A 22,003-nucleotide genomic window follows, 5' to 3' on the forward strand; every position below is an offset into this window, starting at 1 on the left:
GTCCTTGATATGCTATTCTGCAAAATTTGTTTAAACTTTGTGTTTATTACCTTCAGTGTGGAGTATAGCGCCAAATCTAAGTAATATTTTCAGTATATTGACCAAAAGAGGAGGACAACAATACTTGTTCCTTGAATTAAAAATCTATAGCTCACCGGAAAATGCTGCTCAAGGGGGTTATTTGTCCCATTCAAAAGCGGGTATCGATTAAAGATTAAGGGGATTTAGGCCTCATTTTTATTTTTTTTAAGATTAAAACGTCTGAATCTGAATACACGTCTAAATATCAATATGTGTATTAAGATTAAGACATTTGAATCTGAATACATATCTGAATGTTAAGATATGTATTAAGATATGAATACTAAATGATTAAGACGGTTTGATTTCTAACATTTGAATGTATAAAATTTACTTTTATTTAAAAATTAATAAGCATAAAATTCAAATGAAATACTAATTAATCTAATATTCCATCAATAAAATATATAGCTTTTTAAAATATAATAGTTGGTGGTGATGGCTAACGGTAGTGCTTGTGAATGTCGACTAAAACCGATGGTTGGTGGTGGATTTGGTTGATGGTGGTAGTTTAGGGTAGTAGCTAGTAGTGATTAGTAGTGGTAGCTATTATGATTGAGGATGGTGGTGGTGGGTGGTGATAGTTAATAATGGCGGGTAATGGTGATGGTAGTTGTGATTCAGGAAGATGGTGGTGGATGGTCGTAGTTTATAATGATGGGCAGTGCCATCTATGGTTGTTGATGGTGATGGGGTGGTAGTTGAGGTGGATGAGTGTTGGTTGTCGTTGAGAATGATGGTGGTGGGAGTGGTGGGGATAGTGGGTGGTGGTAGTCGACAATGGTGGCAGCTATGATTGAGTATGATGGTGGTGGTGGTGGGTGGCATGGTAGTAGTTGATAATGATAGGCGGTGACGGCAGTTAATAATGAATATGGATGATAACATCTTAATGAAATTAAATCTCTATTATAGATCTTAATCATACAAACATATTCATACCCATACCCATTAAGTGATTATGAAGTAAAAAAAACATACACTTAACGATTAAGATCTCAGACTTAAAAAACAAACGCACTTAATGCCTGAAATCTAAATGAATAAGATTCAAACCTCCATTAAGTGCAAACAAATGAGGTACTTACTTTCATTTATTTGCATATTTTCTGAATTTATTCACTAGTCATTTCAAGCAAAAATGAAATCCATTTGGTTAATAAATGTTTTAGCGTTACCCCTTTGCTTTAAATCCCAGAAAGGGGAACTATATATATATATATATATATATATATATATATATATATATATATATATATATATATATATATTTATTTATTTTTTTTCAATTTATATGGAGAAATCACCTCTGGCGCACAAGTTAGAAAATTTAGATAGTATGAGCCCGTCCTTCACCCTCCACCCAACTATATACCAAGCTTTGTTCGCAGCAGAAACATGATTCGAACTCAGGACGTGCGCTTAATCCACACATCATATGTTGCATTCTACTGGACCAAATTGCAAGGAAATCACACACACACACACACAGAGAGAGAGAGAGAGAGAGAGAGAGAGAGAGAGAGAGAGAGAGAGAGAGAGAGAGAGAGAGAGAGAGAGAGAGAGAGAGAGAGAGAGAGTATTCTATTGTCCAAAAATGAGTCTTGATTCTTGAAAATGGCAGATACATAGTTAGTTCTCTTTAATTTCAAGCTATCATTTGTGCCCATGATGTGAAGCCATGGTCCACTAATCTTTTGATGTGATGACCAACAATCCCAGCGCACCTATCATTATATACTGCATAAGGGGGGAAAATGCCTAATATTAGAATTTCATTGCACCTGGCTAGTCAATCTAATAAAACTCAAACACTTCATTGCATTTAGAGAAAGCAGAATTATAAGTTTGATTCATAACAAACCTTGATAATTGGCTTTTCCGTCATGATTATGGTCACCCATCCAACATAAGGCAAGAACCTGAAATGGACAAGCCACTAGTTTAGCATACAAGGTACAAATAGGTAATGCACAAAGGGCTGACAAAACACACACCCACAAAAAAGGGATCATTATACGAATGAATGTGTGTCTATAGTCTATACGCACACACAAACACACACAGCTTATACTCGAGAAGTTCATAGTGGTCGGAAATAATGATAAATTTCTATACCAATTTTAATTGAAGAGGAAAACCTCACATGGCAAATGGTTAACAGTATGAATTCTACAAACTTATTATGGATTTAGTGGTAGAAAATAATGATAAACTTCTATACCAATTTTAATTGAAAAGGAAAACCTCACATGTCAAATGGTTAACAGTATAAATTCTACAAACTAATTATGGATTAGTTGTTCGGTTGTTGGAGTTTGCAATATTGCATTGCGTGGGATGGAAAAGGAGTGCATATTCAAACAAGATAAAGCTAAGAAAACGAGCACCGAGGCAACACCACTAAAAGCACCTCAACCGGGTTGAACCCAACCTAAGCACAGAGCCACAGACCGCAAAAGATGAGAAACCAAAGATCTAAAGAGCACATTAAATTGTCAACTCACCCAACAGCTCTCCCCATAATGTGATGCCGTTGCAGCCACAGTTGACCATGAGCATAGAGAAGTCTGTCATCACCAAAGTTGTTGTCTCCTAAAGATATGAATCATATACAAACAAGAAAATTTAATAGTTTTCATTGAGGACACGCAACGAAGGCATTTTCATTTGACAAGTACAAAGAAACAGAGCACTATCTGAAATAAACTCTTTGATAATTGAAAAACTATAAAATGATTGATGTGCATAATTAATTTAAGATCATTCTTGCAGAGAGAGAGAGAGAGAGAGAGAGAGAGAGAGAGAGAGAGAGAGAGAGAGAGAGAGAGAGAGAGAGAGAGAGAGAGAGAGAGAGAGAGAGAGATCCACATAACACATCCTTGACCTTGACTTAATATGCATCATACAATTGAGTACCTTTTGTAAGGACATTAACTTCTCCAGTGTCTTGGCGCTCATGAACCTACAATGGGAAACACAAAAGATTAATGGTTTTTAATTTACCAAGAGGAAGAAAAAGTGGGCAGACAATAAGTGCAGCTCAGAAGCAAAACTAGTCAGTACAGGATTCACATTCCTTTTTATCATTATGATTCAACAATGTTTTAGTTCCTTCTCCCTTCTCCTTTACAGGGTTCGTACTTGGATCGGGTTGGAGGTAAATAAAACCAAGTGTTACTACAAATTGAAGGAGCAAGTGAAGAAAACGATAGGAAGTTACTGATAGTATTTGCCAAATGCTATTGTCTGTTCTCTGGTAGACTCATTTAGCAGTTCCAGAATTTCCTTTTTACAGATGCACTTCTCTCAATTATCAAGAAAGAGAAAAAGGGCAAAACACCAGCCAGACTCTATACCAATCCTACTTGGATTGGTTACATACATAAAAAAGGAAGAAGGTCATAAGTCACTTGATTCACTTCAGAATGCCACTTCATTTATCACTCCCTTATTCTTCTTTTCCTTGTGAAAGTCTGATAGACATTTGCACATTCCTTGTTTTACTACCAGTACACATAAAAATTTGATGCAGGCAATCAAGATTCAAGATCCTATAATGAAGCACAACCAGATGAAAGAACATTTTGTATAGAGAGACTACTTCCCAACATACCTTTATGACGCGATGAACAATTGGAATTTCACGTCCCTGTGCAACATAAAACATGCCATCAGCAGAAGTAAATTTCAAAGGTCAATAACAAATAACGGCACAGATTTCAGCTGGATGATTTTGACAGATTGAAGTCCAATCGACGAAATAGAAAGCAATCATGAGCAAAACTAAATGGGATCAATCTTGGACTACATCATTACAGTTGTGTTTTCTAAAAGAATACCATGTTTGATGATCCTCCACCATTGTTTCAAGCGTTATATCATTACTTAGTGCTCTTTTTTCTACAAATTTCATCCTTGTGCACTTCACTGTAAACAACTGAATTAGAGTTGACGAATTAAACACATTATGAATTGATCTCCTCATTGCACCTCTCTTTCTCTCTCTCTCTCTCTCTCTCCTCTTAAATTTCTTTCTCCTTTTTTGCTCATTTCTTCCACTAACTTCTCTCCTATCTCTTTTTTATAAGAATTTTTTTGATAAGGACTTCTCTCCTATCTCCTATTTTAGTACTAAATCATCATCATCATCGGAAGCCTCTCAAATAATAGTTGTCAATTTCTGAGTATCTATTGATTCAGGTCTATCATATCCTATTTAATGATCATTTATTCCTAGCATCAGATTCCTAGATTTCCATTCATCCCAAGTCTCCAACAAAAATATGTACGTTGATTTCATTAACTTATTTCATTAGTATATCCTCAGCAGCTCTACTTTTTGGTATACTTCTTGTATACGGGAGTTTTTTCTCCCTTTTGATTAATACAATTTACCTTATAAAAAAAAAAGTATATCCTCAGCAGCCGTCATAACTATATCTGAGCAAATATAAAACGAAATGAATAAAAGTCTACCAACAGTTAGGCTTTTAGATAAGGAGGTTCACACAATTTAACATGGTATCATAGCAATGTTGAGCTCCTGATTTCAAGTCTCACCCCTATAACAAAATATCTTCACGTGCTTGACCCAAGAGAAAAGAATCTTCACGTGAGGGGTGTGATGCATATCTAACTGAATACATAAATGTGTCCTCTCTAATAAACTAAACTTTTGTTTTGTACGAAGCGGTTCACACATATCAACAAAATGTACATAAAGACCAATCCTATCAAATTTTCATCCTACTAGCTCTGAACCCCCCCCCCCCCAAAATAAAAAATAAAAAAACCCTTTAAAAGGCTCGATTATTAGCAATAGAATCTATGTCTTCTCCTGTGGGTTTAGACAAAATAGAATTGTTGACAGGTGCCAAATTGTTCCTATGGAAACATAAGTAACTCCCAAGTCATCGAAAAAGCTGACACACAGAAAAATTGTTTATCGTGTATGTGTAACTTCTCAAAAGCCAAAGTAACTCAAGTAGAAAACAGGTCAAAACAGAGGACGCTGTTAAGCACTACTTACATCAACATTAAACACGACAATTTCTCCCGCACGAATAGGATCCTTGCTCATATGCAAGAAAAGAATGTCACCCTGCAAGAAAGTAGATGATGCTTTCAGGAATACAAAATCGAATGAGAAACTAACACTCCAATTATAGAAGTAATTTCTTTCCACAGCATTGGATATTTGAAGGCTCATTATATATTTCAATAACAAGTTGCTACTGAACCCTGAAGTCTATATCTGCAATAAGCCGTCCGTAAGAAGATAACTGGCATAAATCATGCATGTTTAGGATATATACCAGATAGTTGAGCCAGAAACTTTTTTATTCTTCTTTGACTCCCTTCCCTTAGTTTCATAACTTAATTTCTTCTAGTCTTTTACCCTCTGGTAAAGAATCTTTAAGCAAGGATAAAATAGGAAAGGCAATAGCCAGTAGCATGGAACAAATTAAGTAGAAACAACTTAAGCTATAGCTTGAAAAGGCCAGTGTTATTCGTAGTTTAGAAACCCCTCCCTGTGAACAAATTTCTTTAACTCACCCTTTTAAAGCCAGGTTCCATACTTCCAGAGAGCACAACCACCACAGGTGACTCGCTGCCAGTTACACACATCAATGCTTTCCATATTATAAGTGCTGAAGTAACAATCATCCCTGAAAGTGATTATGTGAAAGAGGGTCAGTGTAGAGCATAATAACCTTTACAATAAAGTAAAGAACACAATCTTTCAACTTCTACTTTCGAACTATTTCTCACAACAAAACAATTGATTATAGATTTCACATTTCATAATGAAAAATTTTAACGAGAGAGAGCGAGTGAGAGAGCTATTTTAGAACATCATCTGCATTTAATGCTGTTTAGCATTTGATTGGAACAAAATTGAAGAACTCCGTTTGAAACTTGAATTTTCAATTCTTTTTCAAGTGTTTGTTTGAACTGTTTGAGATTTCGACACAGTTTCTCAAATCATTTAAACAATCTAAAACTCAGTTCTTTAAGTTTTTTCAAGAAGCCAATTTTGAGTTGTTGAAAGATTTGAGAATTTGAGTTTGGAAATTTTTTTTCTTTTAAAAGATAACTTTAGTTAAGAAAACAGCACAACAAATGCTTCCTGAAGAAATTGGAAAACTGAACTTCAAACTCACTTCTTCAACTTTTTCAAACAAACACCACCTACATATTCCCTCTTTCCCTGACTAAGAGAGTAGAGCTATTTCACGTTCTACAATTTATCTCCACACAGTGAGTAGGTAGTTAGATCCTTCATTTCATTGTATTTCATTAACTAGATAAAGAAGAATAAGGTATAGACCTTCTTGGGGGAACTAATTCTCCACAAACTGCACAACTCAAACAAGCAACAGTACAAAGACATACTTAACTACCAAATAAACGCCTGACGAGTGACGTCTCAGGACAATCCTATGAACCAACTGGACTTGGTGATTGGACCCAGAACAAGCTTAACAATCCTAAATAGACATCTCAATTCGGTTCCTTTGGTATTAAAAGCCAAATCTAAAAATGCACATGAAACTAATGAAGACAAAGATACAACCTTTTTATGCGTCTAAAACAAAAAAATCAATAAAATGTCAAATTGAATTCTCTAGCAAAAAAAACTTGCTTATACTCATAAAGAGCAGCCTGCATTGACCAACATGAAAATAGTCGAATTATAATGAACCGTCCGAATTCTAAATTACTCGAAACATTCCCACCCAAATGGGCCTGAATAGATACAAATGCCCTAATTGACTGATTAATAAGCCCGACAACATACAAATGAGTTCAAAAAATCAGACAATTCCAGCAAGGGATCAGTCGAGCATGTACAAATTTATATACTTAAGGTGGGATATATATATATATATATATATATATATATATATATATATATATATATATATATATATATAAAAAGATCTTTTGAACTGTGTTGAAACAACAAAAAATAAAAATAAAAAAGATGATATAAAAGGATTAAATGATAACGAACCGAGACTAATAGCTTGGGTAACGAGTTGTCTGAATTGAACTGACTTTACTGAATCGATTTGCTCTCCGATCCATCCCATTTTCTTCTCTCTCTCTCTCTCTCCTCACACACACACACACACTCGTCTCTGTGTTTTCTTGGTCTGGATTCAGAAAAGCGAGGCGGATGCAGCGAAAGGGGGTTTTCGAGTTATATATGGTGGAAAGTTTGGGCCGAATTTACAATATTTAGTAAGTTAGTGGGCACTTTTAGTAAGTTTTGTAGAAGAATTAGCACTAGGCCCTATAGAACTGGCGACTCTACTAGTCTACTTTTCCCTTTTTTTTTTTTTTTTCGGGTGTGGAGATTTTAAACATTTGAATAGTTAATTGGGTTTTCGAGTCATATATGGTGAAAAGTTTGGGCCGAATTTAGAACTTTTAGTAAGTTAGCGGGCAGTTTTAGTAATTCTTTTTATTAACACTAGTGTCGCCTTTAGAACTGGCGACCGTATTTTTCTTTTTCTTTTTTTTTTTTTTTTTTTGAGATTTTAAGCATTTGAATAGTTATGGGTTTTGACTTTTGAGTTAAATATATAGTGGGAAGTTTGGGACGAATTTAGAATTTTTGTAAGCTAATGGGCCCTTTTAGTAAGTTACTTTTATTAACACTAGGTCGCTATGGAACTAGCGACCCAATTTTTCTTTTCTTATTTTTTGAGATTTTAAACATTTGAGTAATTAAATAAGTTTGGATTGTTGAAAGTAGAAGTATAAAGTATAATTTAGTGGGCATTTTTAGTAAGTTATTTTTTTAATAGTAGTTCGCCTCTACAACTAGACCTATTTTTCTACTTTTTTATAAGAATTAAGTTAAATAACTTCATCCAACCGCTTAAATCAAAAATAGTTTATGAACTTATAATGTATAATGCACATATAATGTGTATTATCGTTTATAATCGATGCATAATATATATGTATACTAACTGAAAAAAGTAAATAATAATAAATCTAGCAGGCTATTTGTATAAAGATCTTCTATTTTTAGATTAAACAATTGAATAGTTAAATAATTTTGAATTCTTGTAAATAGTATGAATAATATCGAAATTTCCAAAATGCTCCAAATACAAAAAGAAATTATACAAATTTAGATGTAGAAGACTAAGAAAAAATAATGACTAAATTGCATATTAGTGTAATTTCATCCCAATTGAATGATTACTAAACCACACCCTGGAGTACCAAAACGATCATATATTTTTTTGGGTATTCTTGATAATGCAACATGCAATTCTTCATCAAAATTCCATTAATTTCACGTGGCATATTTAATGGAAGACTGATTTTAATATCTCTATTTTCCTTTTTTAGCTCGTTTAACTCATACTATGAAAAACATTATTTCTTGTAATATTATTTTATTCTTACCAACAAGTTTATGGTGATGTTGTAAGCATTCAATCATCCTTAATCACAGGTCTCACGTTCGAGCCAAGTGTATGGAGTCGTTTTTTTTAGGATTTACCGGCATGAATCCGAATTTAGTCAGGACCCAATGTGGTACTGAACACTGAGTGGAAAACAAAAAAAACTGTTTCATTGTCTTCTTGAGATGTTAATGAGAGGTGCCAAACTCTTCTTCTAGAGTCTAGCCTAATAATCTTAATCTTTCTCATACCTTACACTTCAGCCTGCATTTTTCGGATAACCGGAACTCGTGCACCTGTCATGTGAACTGTTGGTCCAAAGCAATGTCTAGTGCGAAGCGACCCCGGTTTACATTATTTGTAACATATATCGACAGACTAATATAATAGCAATATTACTTCTTGAAATCAAAGTTGATTGTCTTGGGCAGAATTCTGTTATAATATGAGTTTTCATTTCACAACCAAAAGGACTCCAGTAGCACAGAATCACATGAAATGTTTTTATGATTCTAAGCATAGGAAATAGAGTTTTCTGTTGGTGAGGTTGTATATCTCAGGTTACAAGCTTATTGACAGACTTCATTATAGCTAAGTGGAGGGTACATTAGCTTTCACTAAGGTACTATGTTAGAGTTCTAATAGCCGACTCCAAACTTGTTTGGGATTGAAGCATATTTTTTTTCTGGTATATATCATCTAAAAGCTTCTCTGGCATTGTCCGAAAAGGCCTCAATCCACGGCGAATAGTTGAAAATATGCCCAGGCTTACTCAGTAACAAAAGATTTTGCTCTTCAAGGACGAACACGCCATATTTTCACTATGCTACAGAAACATTTGGAAACAAAATCAAAATGCAAAGAGTTTAAGTTCTATGCACTAACAGTATTAAAAGATCTACAAAGTCGTGGATACAACCTAAATCCAAATATCAAGAAAATTCAAAGGATTCCCACCTATTAGTCAAGACTGTCATGATCTGTATTGAGTAAAACAAGGCTCCCAGCAAAAGCGAACGAATATGTCTGGCCATATGAGCTCTGGCATAGAACCATATCATCTTCAGGATATGTCAATAACATAGCATCCCTTTCATTTCTCCAAGTGATTGCTCCACAATGCTTACTTCTGTTAAATTAAAAAAAGCCATCTCGATGATTTAATCATTTTTTAAGTCAGACTACAATAACAACAACAACAACATACCCAGTATATTCCCACAAGTGGGGTATGAGGAGGGTAGTGTGTATGCAGACCTTAACCCTACCTTGTGCAAGTAGAGAGGCTGTTTCCGATAGACAAGGCTGTTTTCGTTTTTCAAGTCAGATTGAATCCTAGAATCCATAAGGAATGTCATATACATACCTAGAATCCACCTCAGTGATCACTTCTTTCTCCAGATCAAGAGTTAAATCACCATAAGGAAATCTATCCGACCTGGCATTCCTATATACCGAAAAACTCCTGACATAGCTATTGACACTCACATCTCTCTCATTTCCGGTGATTTCACTATTCGAGCATGAGTCCCTAACCCTTTTCCAACAATTGCGATTCAAAGAGTAAATTTCAATCCGTGAATCGAGTTTTCTCTCATGTTGTAGTACCCTCATTACTTTGTATAAAGTTATCAGCAACATATCCCAAATGAATACTTGGCTTAGGCAAAGCTTTGAATTCTTTAGTTAAAGAGTTACACAAGTAGACATAAGAAACATGGGACAATAAAGGTCCACAAATGCAAACAACAACAACAACAACAACAACAACAATAATATAATCTCACTAGTGGGGTCTGGGGAGGGTAGTGTGTACGCAGACCTTACCCCTACCCTGGGGTAGAGAGCCTGTTTCCGATAGACCCTCGGCTCCCTCCCTCCAAAAACTACCAACCTTGCTCTTGGGATGACTCGAACTCACAACCTCTTAGTTGGAAGTGGATGATGCTTACCACTAGAGCAACCCACTCAGGTCCACAAATGCAAAGTATACCATTAACATGTTTCAATAGCATATAATCTAAAGAATGCAATTCTATTGGAATCTTGAATTTCCATATCACATTACCAGGGCATGAAACAACACTATTACTCAACAGTGTGTAAACTTCATCAGATATTTTGTTGATACGCGTGGCGATTTCTGGTGTGGATAACAGAGAACGCCATGATTTGCAAACGAGACGGATTTGGAAGAGAGATTTAAATGGCAATCTGTTGAGAATGTTGATTATAATGCCAAATGGCAGATCAGTGAGATTCACTTCCCTTTGAGATGAACAAGAAATTTTGTTGTCTTTCACATGAAGGATTCTTAGATTTATTTGCCATAGATGATTGCCATATGACAATAAAAGGTGCAATAAGAATTAAGAATTCAAGAAAATAATTTCCCATCTTAGAATTAGAGAGGGTAAGTTTTACCAATACACATTTATATCAAATCAAATAATATAACAATAAGTAATTTTGGAGCATGATTAGCTTTTTCCTTTAAAATAGTTAACAAGAGAGTGAGGTGCTAGAAAGATGGAGAGACTTTTGGTAGTGAATACATAAAAGCAAAAAAGGATATCCACTTAGATACAGCCAAACCTTATGGTTGGGTAATAAGTATCATGTATCTTTAACCATTAATTTCATGTTCGATTTTTGAGAATAAAGTATATTTAATAAGGAGCGTTTTATCCCTCAAAGTGATATTTTCTGGCTCGAATCCGAAGTAGTTGGGCTACAAGACAAAATCCGAATGGTATTTTATCAGTTTGAAAGATAGCTAATCATCTTGCACAAATGCTCAAAAAGAATGCAAGAATAAGGGAAAGAAAATATCGCGGCTGATGCACTTTTGCTAAGAAATTCTGATGTTGATGTTAATTTGAAGGTCATTACTTTACTAGTTCCAGGGTGGCTAGAAACAATTAAGGAAGAACATTCGACTAGCCCCAACATCCAACATTTGGTTCGCTTAGTACAAGATGGTGAGGCTATTGGTTCCTGGAGTTTTCGAGATGGAGTGTTGTATTTCAAACGACGTATTTATCTTGACGAGGAATCTCCCTCATTAAAGGTGATTATTGAACAATTCCATAGCAGCAACCAAGAAAATGTTCATAAGACACTTCATCGTATTCAGACAAACTTTTATTGCAAGGGTTTGAGGAAAAAAGTTCAAACAACCGTGGAAATAGTCTCTTGCAGAAATACAGGTAAGATTGCGTACAATAGACTCTTGTGGTCAAGCCCTTCCCTGGACCCCGCGCAGAGCGGGAACTTAGTGCACTGAGCTACCCTTTTGAGGAAAAAAGTTCAACAATTTATTCGTGACTGTGATGTTTGTGAAAGATCATGTTGAGGGAACTGGCCTGCTAGAATGGCCTCTCCTAGAATGATCCCGGCCATATTTACTAAGGTACCACTGAAACCACCGGAATGTCAGGGCCTCTTGCCCCTCATCGCGTCATCGCTGTTCAAACTCAGCTTCCAGTTCAGGTTGATGACTTCATGGAAGTATAAACTTTATCAGTTTCTTGATTTTGAGTAGTTGTTTCATGTTTGCAGTCTTAAGTTTGTTGCTTTTAGTGCAGCTTGTTCTTACTCGAAATCTATCACTAGCAACAAGAATCGGATATCCAAATTATAAAAGTGAAAATGGTGATTATACAGATTTATATTACAATCTATTGAATATTGCAGCATCTACATTTTAACCAACTAAAGTATATAGAATATCAAGAGATGCTAAAGTAGTGCACAGTGGTGGCAAATTGGATTAAAAAAAATAATCATCCATCTATATTATCCGTTAAAAAATGGGTTGGATAATGAACTTTTTAAAAACGGGTCAAACATAGATAAGAATCATATTATACACTTAGAAAACAGATAACCAATGGATAACTAATGAGTTTTAACTTTTATATTTGTAAAGACTTAAATTGGGGGTTCCTGAATCTTGGGAGACTAGGAATTCTCTCAAAAGTGATCATATTCAAAAAGCCATTGATAGTATGGTTACACATATGGTTACCCGTATTATCCGTCGGTTAACTCATTTTTTATCCGTATTAAATATGGGTTGAGTCGGTTACTTTATCTATTTTTGCATTACCAGTTTTCGACCAGCCCATATTCGACCTGACCCGCCCGTTTGCCGCCGCTAGTTGTACATTATTACTAATGTACTAAATAATAGTAGTAAGAAAATGGGCTTAATTAACCTAATTTTGAGCAAAACATAGAAGGGAAAAATTTGAAGCAGAAAAGAGGGAGGGGGAATGAATGAAACAAGAGCAAGGCAACTTTCTTTTTTTCCTTTATAATTTCCTTTATTTACAAATTATGCATACAAACTAATAATTGTAGCTTAGGCTATGATTTTTTTATTTTATTTACATCACTTATATTAACACAACAAACAATAAAATACATTCTTTTGGGGGTAAACAATAAGGACCAAACTATATTCTATTAAGCAGATTTCTGTCATATCTCTCTCTTTTTGAAGAAGGCTGCAGTCAAATTATTTAGTTGTTTTGTAACGGTGATAGGACATTTTTGCGGTATTCAGCCAAACCCCATAATGGATATATATTTCTGTATGCTGCATAGTGTAACATGCAATTCTTCATGAAAACACCAGTAATTTCCTGCACATATATATTAAACACAAATCAGATATATTTTGATAAGACCAATTTTTTTTAATAATCGAGAAATTAGAAGCACGGATGCCCCCCCGTAAGGATTTGGTGGGTCTTGTGAGAGGTAGATGTAGGCCAAAGAAGTATTGGGAAGAGGTGATTAGACAAGATGACTTTGTTTTAACATGACCCTTGATAGGAGGTGCGGAGGTCGAGAATTAAGGTTGTAGGTTAGTAGGTAGTTCAGTGTGTTTCCGGACAATTCCGATGTTATTAGTGGCAGTCTTGTATTCTAATATTGTAGATTTCTATCACTACATGTTGTTCTTTTTGCCTTGTTTTCTTTTATCTTGTTCTCGTTACTGCTTGTTGCTACTGCTCTATTCTCATTTTTCCTCGTGCCGAGAGTCTACTGGAAACAGTCTCTCTATATTCACCGTAGGAGTAAGGTCTGCGTACTATTTACCCTCCCAGATCCCACTTGTGGGACTATACTGGTTTTTTAGTTGTTGTTGTTTAATATTCGAGAAATCCCCGAGGGCCTTTGGTGACGACTTTTCTCCTTTGTTTAAGCTTGTAATTTGTAGACTAATTACCTGCTGTGGGAAGTCACCATCTTCCATTTGAGAATTAATCAACAGCCTTGCTGCGTGGTGGAGGGGCCTTGGATCTCTGCCAACCTGTAAAAATGGGAAAGTTGGTAAATTAGTTTTGAAGAAGAAAATGTTTTACTATGATTTTGGAATAAATTAGCATTTATTAGTAGTAACAAGGAGTTTACCTGGCCAGAGTGAATCAATCCCATCAATGCCCATGCAGTTTGTACAAGATTTGAGTTATCTGTTTCAAGTTCTCTATATACCTGTTTTGATCAAATACAAAGTTGAGTCACAGTTGTCTTTTCCACAGGGTAAGCGTGTTAATAGAAAATGTAGAAAACCTCCAATGTTAGAAAACTTGTTCTAAATTATTGAATGTTGTCATGAAAGGGTTCCAAAATGGACCGGTATGATTATTGAGAATTCATATGGCCGACCCTAACTACGTAAAGATTGAGACGCACGTAGTTGTAGTTAGCGTTTTTGCTTTTACATTACCTTGTCTGGGCAAGAACGGTAGCTTTCGCCCCAACCACCATCAGACCTTTGTGTTTGTAACAGAAATTCAACGCCTTTACGAACAGCTGCACAGTTGCTGTAACTCTTGCCTGCTGCAGCAAGTCCTCCAAGAGCAAACCATGAACCATATGTGAAGCACACACCCCAGTTACCATACCTGTTAATATGATTACTCGTGTCATATGTTACCGAACTATGAACCCGTTTGGATTAGCTGATTGTAAATAACTGATAAGTTTGAAGTGCTGAAACTGATTTTTTAAATAAGTATTTACGTGTTTAGATAGACGTGCAGAAACTGATAATAAGCAGTTGATGTGTTTGGTAGAAAAGTGCTGATAAGCTGTTCTTTTATTAAAATGACAAAAATATCCTTAAAAACTTTACAAAAGATTATGAATTAAAAAGTTTCTTTGTAATGAAAAGGATGAACAACGAATATGGAATGAAGAGAAAGTTAGGAAATTTATTTTGGGAAAAATATTTTATGAATTAAAAAATATTACTAAGGATAAATTAGTAAAAATCTTGGTCAAACTAAAAGTGCTTATAAGCTGAAAAGCCATAAGTTGGGGGTGACCAACTTATGACTTATGACTATTTTTAGCTTATAAGCACTTTTGGGTGTTTACCAAACGCGTAGATAAGCCGAAGTTAATCATAAGCCAGTTTGACCAGCTTATAAGCTTAGCCAAACACCCTCTATATGTTGTAAGTTCAAGGGTTTTCGGAAGAAAAATGTAATATACCATGAACCATCAGGCATCTGTACATCTTCAAGATATTTAACAGCATTAGCAATGAAATTGTCTATCTCTTTTGTTCGGTGTCCAGGGTACAGCTTCTTAAACAGAACAAGAGCTTGAATTGATGAGGCAGTACACTCGACGTACCTGGATTGACATTTAATCAGTGTCATGTAAAATGGAGACTAACAAGGGAAAAGGGAAAGAGGGGAACTAGAGAAAGTACACTTACTCGTGCTCAATCACAATGTCCGCGAAAAATTCAGTAGGATTGAGCAACTGTCAGTGAATAAAACAGAACAAGAAAGTTAATTATTCAGGTTGGGGAAGACAATAGAACAAGTTGAAGGCTTTTAACAACCTTGAAATAAAGCATGGAGATAGAAATTCCTATGTCGTGAATCTCAAACTCAAATATAACGATTATTTTACTTGGCAGAAAAGTTACCTCCAAATACTCTGAGGCCCCCGCAGGCTCCCACGCTGCTAAGCCTCCATTTTTACTCTGCAGTTTTATTTAAAATGGATCTTATGATTACTGTTAAAAACAGAAAACAACTTCAGATTAAATGACTAATAATTTCAGGACACATTTTTACCTGTAAGGAAAGAATAACATTCACCGAGTCATACAGTCGCCGAGGTTCCATTGCCTCACCAACTAATTCAGGGGGCATTGTAGAGAAGAGAAGGCAGCACTAGAGAAACAAAAGAAAGAAGAGTTCAGGCAAATTTACTAGCATTATCTTATCATTTTTCTGCAATTACAAGAAGTGGAAATTTTATTTCATGGGAAAGTTAGATACCTTTAGTGCTTCGGCAGTGCAATCAGAGACTTGCCATCCATGATCTTGATCTGAAAATGTCCACGATCCTTTTGAAATATGCCGATACATTGATTTAAAATCACCAGAAGGATTCTCCTTCACCTGCAAGAAGTAACTTACTTTAATAAGGCTTAGCTGAAAAGGAACCATTATTTGAGAGAACAGTCGAATACAAAGAACAGGTGTTCATGATTTAAACATCCAAACCTGTGATTCTTTTATAAAGTTGTGTCCTCTTTTAAGAGTGTCTGCTATCTCATCATTCATCTCACTGGCTAATAGAGCTTGAATAGCAAAACCAGTATCCCATTCTTGACTACCAAAACTCTGCAATTCAACAACAAACAGTCAGATATTTCAGCAAACATTCTTTGCATCAATTAAAAAAAGAAAAAAAGGAGACTAGATTTTTTATTTTACAAACATGCGTTAAGTGCAAAAGAAATCCTATTTTAACTCATTACGGTTTACGAAATAGTATAATTCAGATCTACCAACCTGCATTTTCATTCCATCTTCAGCTACCCATAAATAATCTGGGATTCTAGCAAGATGTTTTTTGAAATAATCGCCGTTGGGATCCTCAACCCAACAAGCAAGCATGCACAATACCTACACCATCCAAAGTGTTACATCAGTGTCTAACAATTGAATTCATTAAGAAAATACATTTATGCAATCTGTTCAAAATGAATCAGTTGCCATACTTTTTCGACACATCCAATGGTGATGTATCTACTATTCTCATCTTCATAGTGTATGTGTTTCATGGTAACTTCAAGAGCTTTATTTCTCAGCTTGTTGACAGGCCAGCGAGTCAATAAAGGCTCGGTACATATGTAGAGACTGTCCCACATCAAATCTTGAACCAAGGGATGAGGGTAGTAGAGATCCTCCTGCAACAAGTATGTGTTTTAGCATTTCTAAAAGGGATGTTTATTTACATATTAACTTCAATACTGATATCTTTTTTTACCTTAGCACATACATGGCGTACTTTTCTCCAATTAATTTCATCATATGGTTGATCATATAACTCTTCCCTCAGTTGTAAAATAAGAGGTGTGATTGAACCAACAAACCTCTTCCCATATAGATAAGACATTGGCATGTAGACCATTCGACAGTAACACCACATTTTTGCTGCATTTAAATTGAGAGTCAAAATACGAGGTAGATCGAAATGTTGCATAGCAAATCCTGAAAATTAATATCTACAACAACATGAACTAAAAATTTTAGGATGTGTACGAATTATGCATGAGGAATAAAGTGATTGACCAACCTGGATGCACGGGAAGAAAAGATGGAAGAATCCAAAACTCAGGGGGCATTGGGTTGGTTCCTAACCACTCAAAAACTCCAAGAATCTATGAAATAAGGGAAGTTTCTCAGCAAAAAGAAGGCATATATACATGACAGTTGAAGGTTCACTTGACAATAGGAATGATACAATTTACTGAGTTTAACTTTTATATACTAATTGTGTAAAAGAACTTTACACTATCAGGTCACATAACGATAACTAAAGTTAACTATCCGCAATAAGTGGGATTAGTAGCGTAGGAATAGATGCAGGTTACTTGCGACAACAAGTTAAAATACGCTAATAGTGTGAAATTTTGCAGACCATCATGTATTATATAAGTTAATTCCAGTGAACAAAGCATCTCACGTTCATGCAGGGTCTGGGGAAGAGTCACACCCCAATTTATAATAAATATAACGACATGGAACATTCTACAATAAGTAGGAATCCGTAACTTATAAGATAAGGCAAATTACAACAGGTTAAAATACACTAATAGTGTTAAAAAAAGTGTGTACACGCTAAGTGTAAATAAGCTAAATCTCTAATTTATAATACTCTAAAAGAGTTGTTAGGATAATCATACCGAGAGCCATGTTTTACCCCACGAAGGAATCGCGGTGACACTACCATGATCAAGAATCCATTTCCTTGCTCTAGCACAGGCATTGTTTTCACCACCATCCGGTCCTTCGCCAAGGATCCTCATGCATATGTAACTCAGTGATGTACAGAACATGGTACTATGACCTTCTATGTGCAAACCCCACCCACCATCTTCATTCTGAATAATACATAAGGCCGTTAGTAATTCAGAAATGAGTTTAACTTTTATGCACCGACAAGTGTATATTGTCTAAAGTGTAAAACTTTTTATACTGTCAGCTTATATAAGTTAAATTATTTAGGAATCTGCAAAACAAACTTTAGTAGAATAACATAGTATTCATTGAAACATTTAGTCAAGTACCTGGTGACAGTATATATACCGAAGAATTTCCTTCCGATGTTCTGCTGGGAATACAGTATTAAGATGACCGGTGATATACATACACATAACCTGCATTTTTTGTGACGTGGAAAAAGTAACATGCTACAATAAGTTAAAATACACGACGATATAAAAGTTCTTTTTACACTGTCAGTAATAAATAAGTCTAAATAAAAACATACCAAAGGTGGAAGAAAGAATAAAGGACCAGCATTTTCAGCAGGCCAATGACCATCACTAGCCTGTAATGCTGAAAAGAAATGAACAGCTCTACGAAGTGCGGCTGTGGCAACTTCATGGCTAATTTCTTCCCCTTCTTCTACTTTTACTGCTGGAATTGTTTGTTTGAAATTCTTGTCTCGAAGAAACTGCATACACAGAAAAAATGTGACATTTAGATTATTTTTAGAACATATTGCCTTAACAGTATTGTTTAGTTAGAAGCAGTACATGATCCTTGAAGAAAGGTACGGACGTAGAGAAATTAGGGTAGCAGAGTTAGCTTTCTTGGTATTAGGTTTTTACGACTGCCCGTTGTTTTATTTGATTGTATAACCTTGCTGTCTTGTTATTTTTTTTCTGCTTTTATATGGTTTTTTGGTACTGTACCTTCTTGTCTATATTTTCAACAATGTGGTGCTTATACTTTTCTGAGCCGAAGGTCTATTGAAAACAACCTCTCTATACTCACAAGTTAGGGGTAAGGTATGCGTACACACTACCTTCCTTCTACCCAATGTTATGGGATAATATTGGGTATGTTATTGTTGTATTGCCTATAGACTTAACATGTACTTCCTACGTCCGTAATGAGGTTCGGGTTTCGAGGGAACTTTTTGTCTTTTAGATATCTTGAATTATTAAATATTGGGACTTATATTACTTTTATGTTATTTTCAAATATATAAATTTTGATTCTAAAAACTTAAAGATTTTATGTTCCAATTCACGATCAAAATTAAGATGCCCGATTCTCGAAATTCAAGTTCCACCGTATAAATTTGGACAGAGGGAGTAACACGTATGGGTAGTCAAATGATGTAATGCTATATAATTCCCTAAGTTTGTAAAGCATCACTCGTTTAACTGAAGGCTAAATTTGCTTAACCAAATATCATCAGGACCAAAATTAGAATTTGTTGATAATTGAGGGATTAAAAGTGAAATTTCCCTTTCAAGTTATATGGTGCTATTTTGATTGGACATGGAATATAATAAAAAAATAAATACTTGAAGCAAGTCAAATAAATACTCATAATTTGTTGAGAAAGCGAAGAGAAGATAATTTACATTCCAACTAAATTTATTAAATATTGACTTTAATATCAAGTCAAACATTCGATGATATAATACCATACAGCACTATAACTTTCCTTTGTGATGTTCAATTTTGTCTTTTACCCTTTAGTTTGTCAGCTTGTTTTTTTAGTGAGCTTTATCAATTATTCATAAAACTCCTTGTTCTATCGTTTTTTAAATCTTTTTCTTGTATTCGTCAAAAGAAGCAATAATACTATATGATTAACAACGTGACTTTAATTTTTTAAATTTTGTTCATTATTCTTATGACCATATTTCAAACCGTAGAGTTACGAGTTGAACTCAATATACTATCAAAGTGAATTTGTTAAAAGTCTTTCACAAGTGTGTTGTGATTTTGGAGAACCACTAGGGTACGAAAGCCAGAATGTTTCAGAAAATAAAATTCCAACTCAAACATTGCACATATAACACTATAAAAAAAATGAATTAGCTACGAACTTCGCCGATAGTATATTATTAAATCACTTGTAGGTAATAAAATTTCTTGATAATTAGCCGCTAATTCGACGCTAAATTAGCGATGGATTTTTCTCTTTGACTATAGAATTTGTTCGTCGCTAATTCTTATTTGTTTAGTAGTGATAAATAAGATTATACTAACCTGTTAACTTGGGAACCATATTTGCTCATAAATCTATTAATTTAGTGATAACTATATATGTTAAGATATGCGTCACGTATTTATTGGGCTGATATAAATATCGGGCTATTTACCTGCATTCGCCAAAGAAGATCTCCACTTGGCTTTACTTTATACCGATTATTCCAAAATTGTTGACGAGCCTCTTCGATCTCCTTTCGTTCTTCTTGTGTTCCTGCATTTGGATCGAACTCCCACGTTTGACGTCCTACGTAGTTGTTTGTGCTGTACAAATATGGTCCATCTTGTCCTTCTGCAATCTTCAACTTCCACATTTTTATACTTTCTTCTAGCTTTTACTCTCCGAGTTGATCTAAGAAAAAAACCAATAAAGGATACGTCAAGACAGTGGCGAAATCAGTAATTTCGCTATATAAAAAAGGGTAGTTCGGTGCACTAAGTTCCCGTTATGCACGGGATCCAGGGAAGGGCCGGACCACAAGGATCTATTGTACGCAACCTTATCCTACATTTCAGACAAATAATATAATTTTGCCAATACATAAAGACAGTACTACGCAGAGGCGGAGACACAAGTCGAACTACGGGTACGCTATAAGCTAGAATCTCTCACGCAATAGTTGTGAATTCGATTCTAACTATCACCTTTTCCTTTCCCCAATCCCCATGTATAACTACTAGTACAGCTATGTCTCAATCCGAAATAAAGTGATTTCGGCTATATAAATTCTCACATACCAAAGAAATTTAACAAAACCTACCACCCCTTTTAATCAAACCCATAAAAAAGGTCCTACAAGTTTCAAAATATTTCATGCAAAATGAAGATGAAGTGAACAAAAATGGTTTTTTTTTTGTGTGTGTGTGTGTGTGAGAGACAGAGATATTAATGTGCAAGAAGGGAAAGATTTCTAAACCTGCAGGTTATGTAGAGATTGGATATGGAAATTAAAGGAGATGACTCACTTAAATAAGAGGAATATTTGCTGAAAGAGTGTAGGTGTAAAAGGGATGAAATGAAATCTGGTAAATTTGTTAATTTTCTGTTAAAGACTCACCAAGTTATTTTAGGGGGAATTTGGAGAGAAAGCAATATAAGAAAAGGATACTTTGTTTGGTACTTTGGTAGGTTTCAGGAGATAAGAAATTAATTATGATTGTGGTGTGAAAAACGTGAATGATCTATGCAAATATTTATAGAAAAATTAAGGAATGTTAGTTTATTTGTCATTATATTATGGTAATGAATATGCCATTTATTGGCTTTTTTCCTCTTTCTTTTTGTCTTATCTTCTTTTGTTGCAGAATTAATCTTCGATTTTGTAGAGTTTAAATTATTTGATTTGGTGATAATATCAAGTGTAAAATAGTATATATAGGGTAGCCTAGTGCATGGCCGAATCACAAGGGTCTGTTGTACCCAGCCTTACCCAGTGCGGAGGCAGAATTGATTGAATTTATTTTCACTTTTCTTTTCAAGTCGGTAGTTCTAGATTTTGAAGCATGGTGCAAAGTTTGTTAATAATAAAGTGAAAGAAAAAGAGGTTTTTAATATAAACCAATGCATCCATTATATATCCTTTAACCACCAACAACTACTAGATATTTATCACTTTTATGCTAGTGGCATGCCTTTAACTACTAAAAATGCAAATTTTTTTGACATATTTTAATCCAAAATTCCTTTTTGATGACCAAATTTTCGACGGGACGTCCGCCAGAAATTTGCATTCTTTGAGTAATTATATAGACAACTTAAATCTAAAAAGTAAGCCAAGATACAAGGAGACCAACATGTTTCCTTAAAAAGTTCCTATATTTGTACACTTCATATAATGTCTCAATTAATAAAATACCAAATTAATACACTTCATATAATCTCTTATAGATTACAAAAATGATATATAATCATTAGAAATATTAAGTTGACAG

The 22,003-nt window shown here is 34.8% G+C and overlaps 2 protein-coding genes across 4 annotated transcripts; both read right to left on the minus strand.

The window, feature by feature from the left end:
* Nucleotides 1-1,646: 1,646 nt before the first annotated feature.
* LOC107768262 (uncharacterized) lies at nt 1,647-7,278 on the minus strand. The gene is made up of 8 exons (XM_075241654.1): nt 7,103-7,278; nt 5,641-5,753; nt 5,114-5,185; nt 3,698-3,733; nt 3,001-3,046; nt 2,589-2,676; nt 1,946-2,003; nt 1,647-1,821 (listed from the first exon to the last, which is right to left on the minus strand). Exons 1-8 carry the CDS (start codon nt 7,179-7,181, stop codon nt 1,771-1,773), a joined length of 543 nt encoding a protein of 180 aa, XP_075097755.1. The 5' UTR covers nt 7,182-7,278; the 3' UTR covers nt 1,647-1,770.
* A 5,537-nt stretch (nt 7,279-12,815) lies between these two features.
* LOC107762202 (beta-amyrin synthase) lies at nt 12,816-21,206 on the minus strand. Of its 3 annotated transcripts, none has more exons than XM_016580539.2 (19): nt 21,130-21,206; nt 20,185-20,423; nt 18,330-18,515; nt 18,127-18,216; nt 17,743-17,940; nt 17,133-17,217; nt 16,824-16,990; nt 16,555-16,743; nt 16,346-16,459; nt 16,055-16,174; nt 15,827-15,949; nt 15,620-15,718; nt 15,469-15,525; nt 15,253-15,299; nt 15,024-15,167; nt 14,254-14,431; nt 13,938-14,018; nt 13,753-13,836; nt 12,816-13,162 (listed from the first exon to the last, which is right to left on the minus strand). In XM_016580539.2, exons 2-19 carry the CDS (start codon nt 20,383-20,385, stop codon nt 13,040-13,042), a joined length of 2,286 nt encoding a protein of 761 aa, XP_016436025.1. In that variant the 5' UTR covers nt 20,386-20,423; nt 21,130-21,206; the 3' UTR covers nt 12,816-13,039. The 3 variants fall into 3 exon arrangements, with proteins under 3 accessions (XP_016436025.1, XP_016436024.1, XP_016436023.1); XM_016580538.2 differs by having other exon boundaries at nt 21,038-21,178; XM_016580537.2 differs by lacking the exon at nt 21,130-21,206 and adding an exon at nt 20,989-21,129.
* Between the last annotated feature and the right edge of the window lie 797 nt (nt 21,207-22,003).

This window comes from Nicotiana tabacum, chromosome 21, assembly GCF_000715075.1.
Source record: "Nicotiana tabacum cultivar K326 chromosome 21, ASM71507v2, whole genome shotgun sequence".
Classification (NCBI taxonomy): Eukaryota; Viridiplantae; Streptophyta; class Magnoliopsida; order Solanales; family Solanaceae; genus Nicotiana; species Nicotiana tabacum.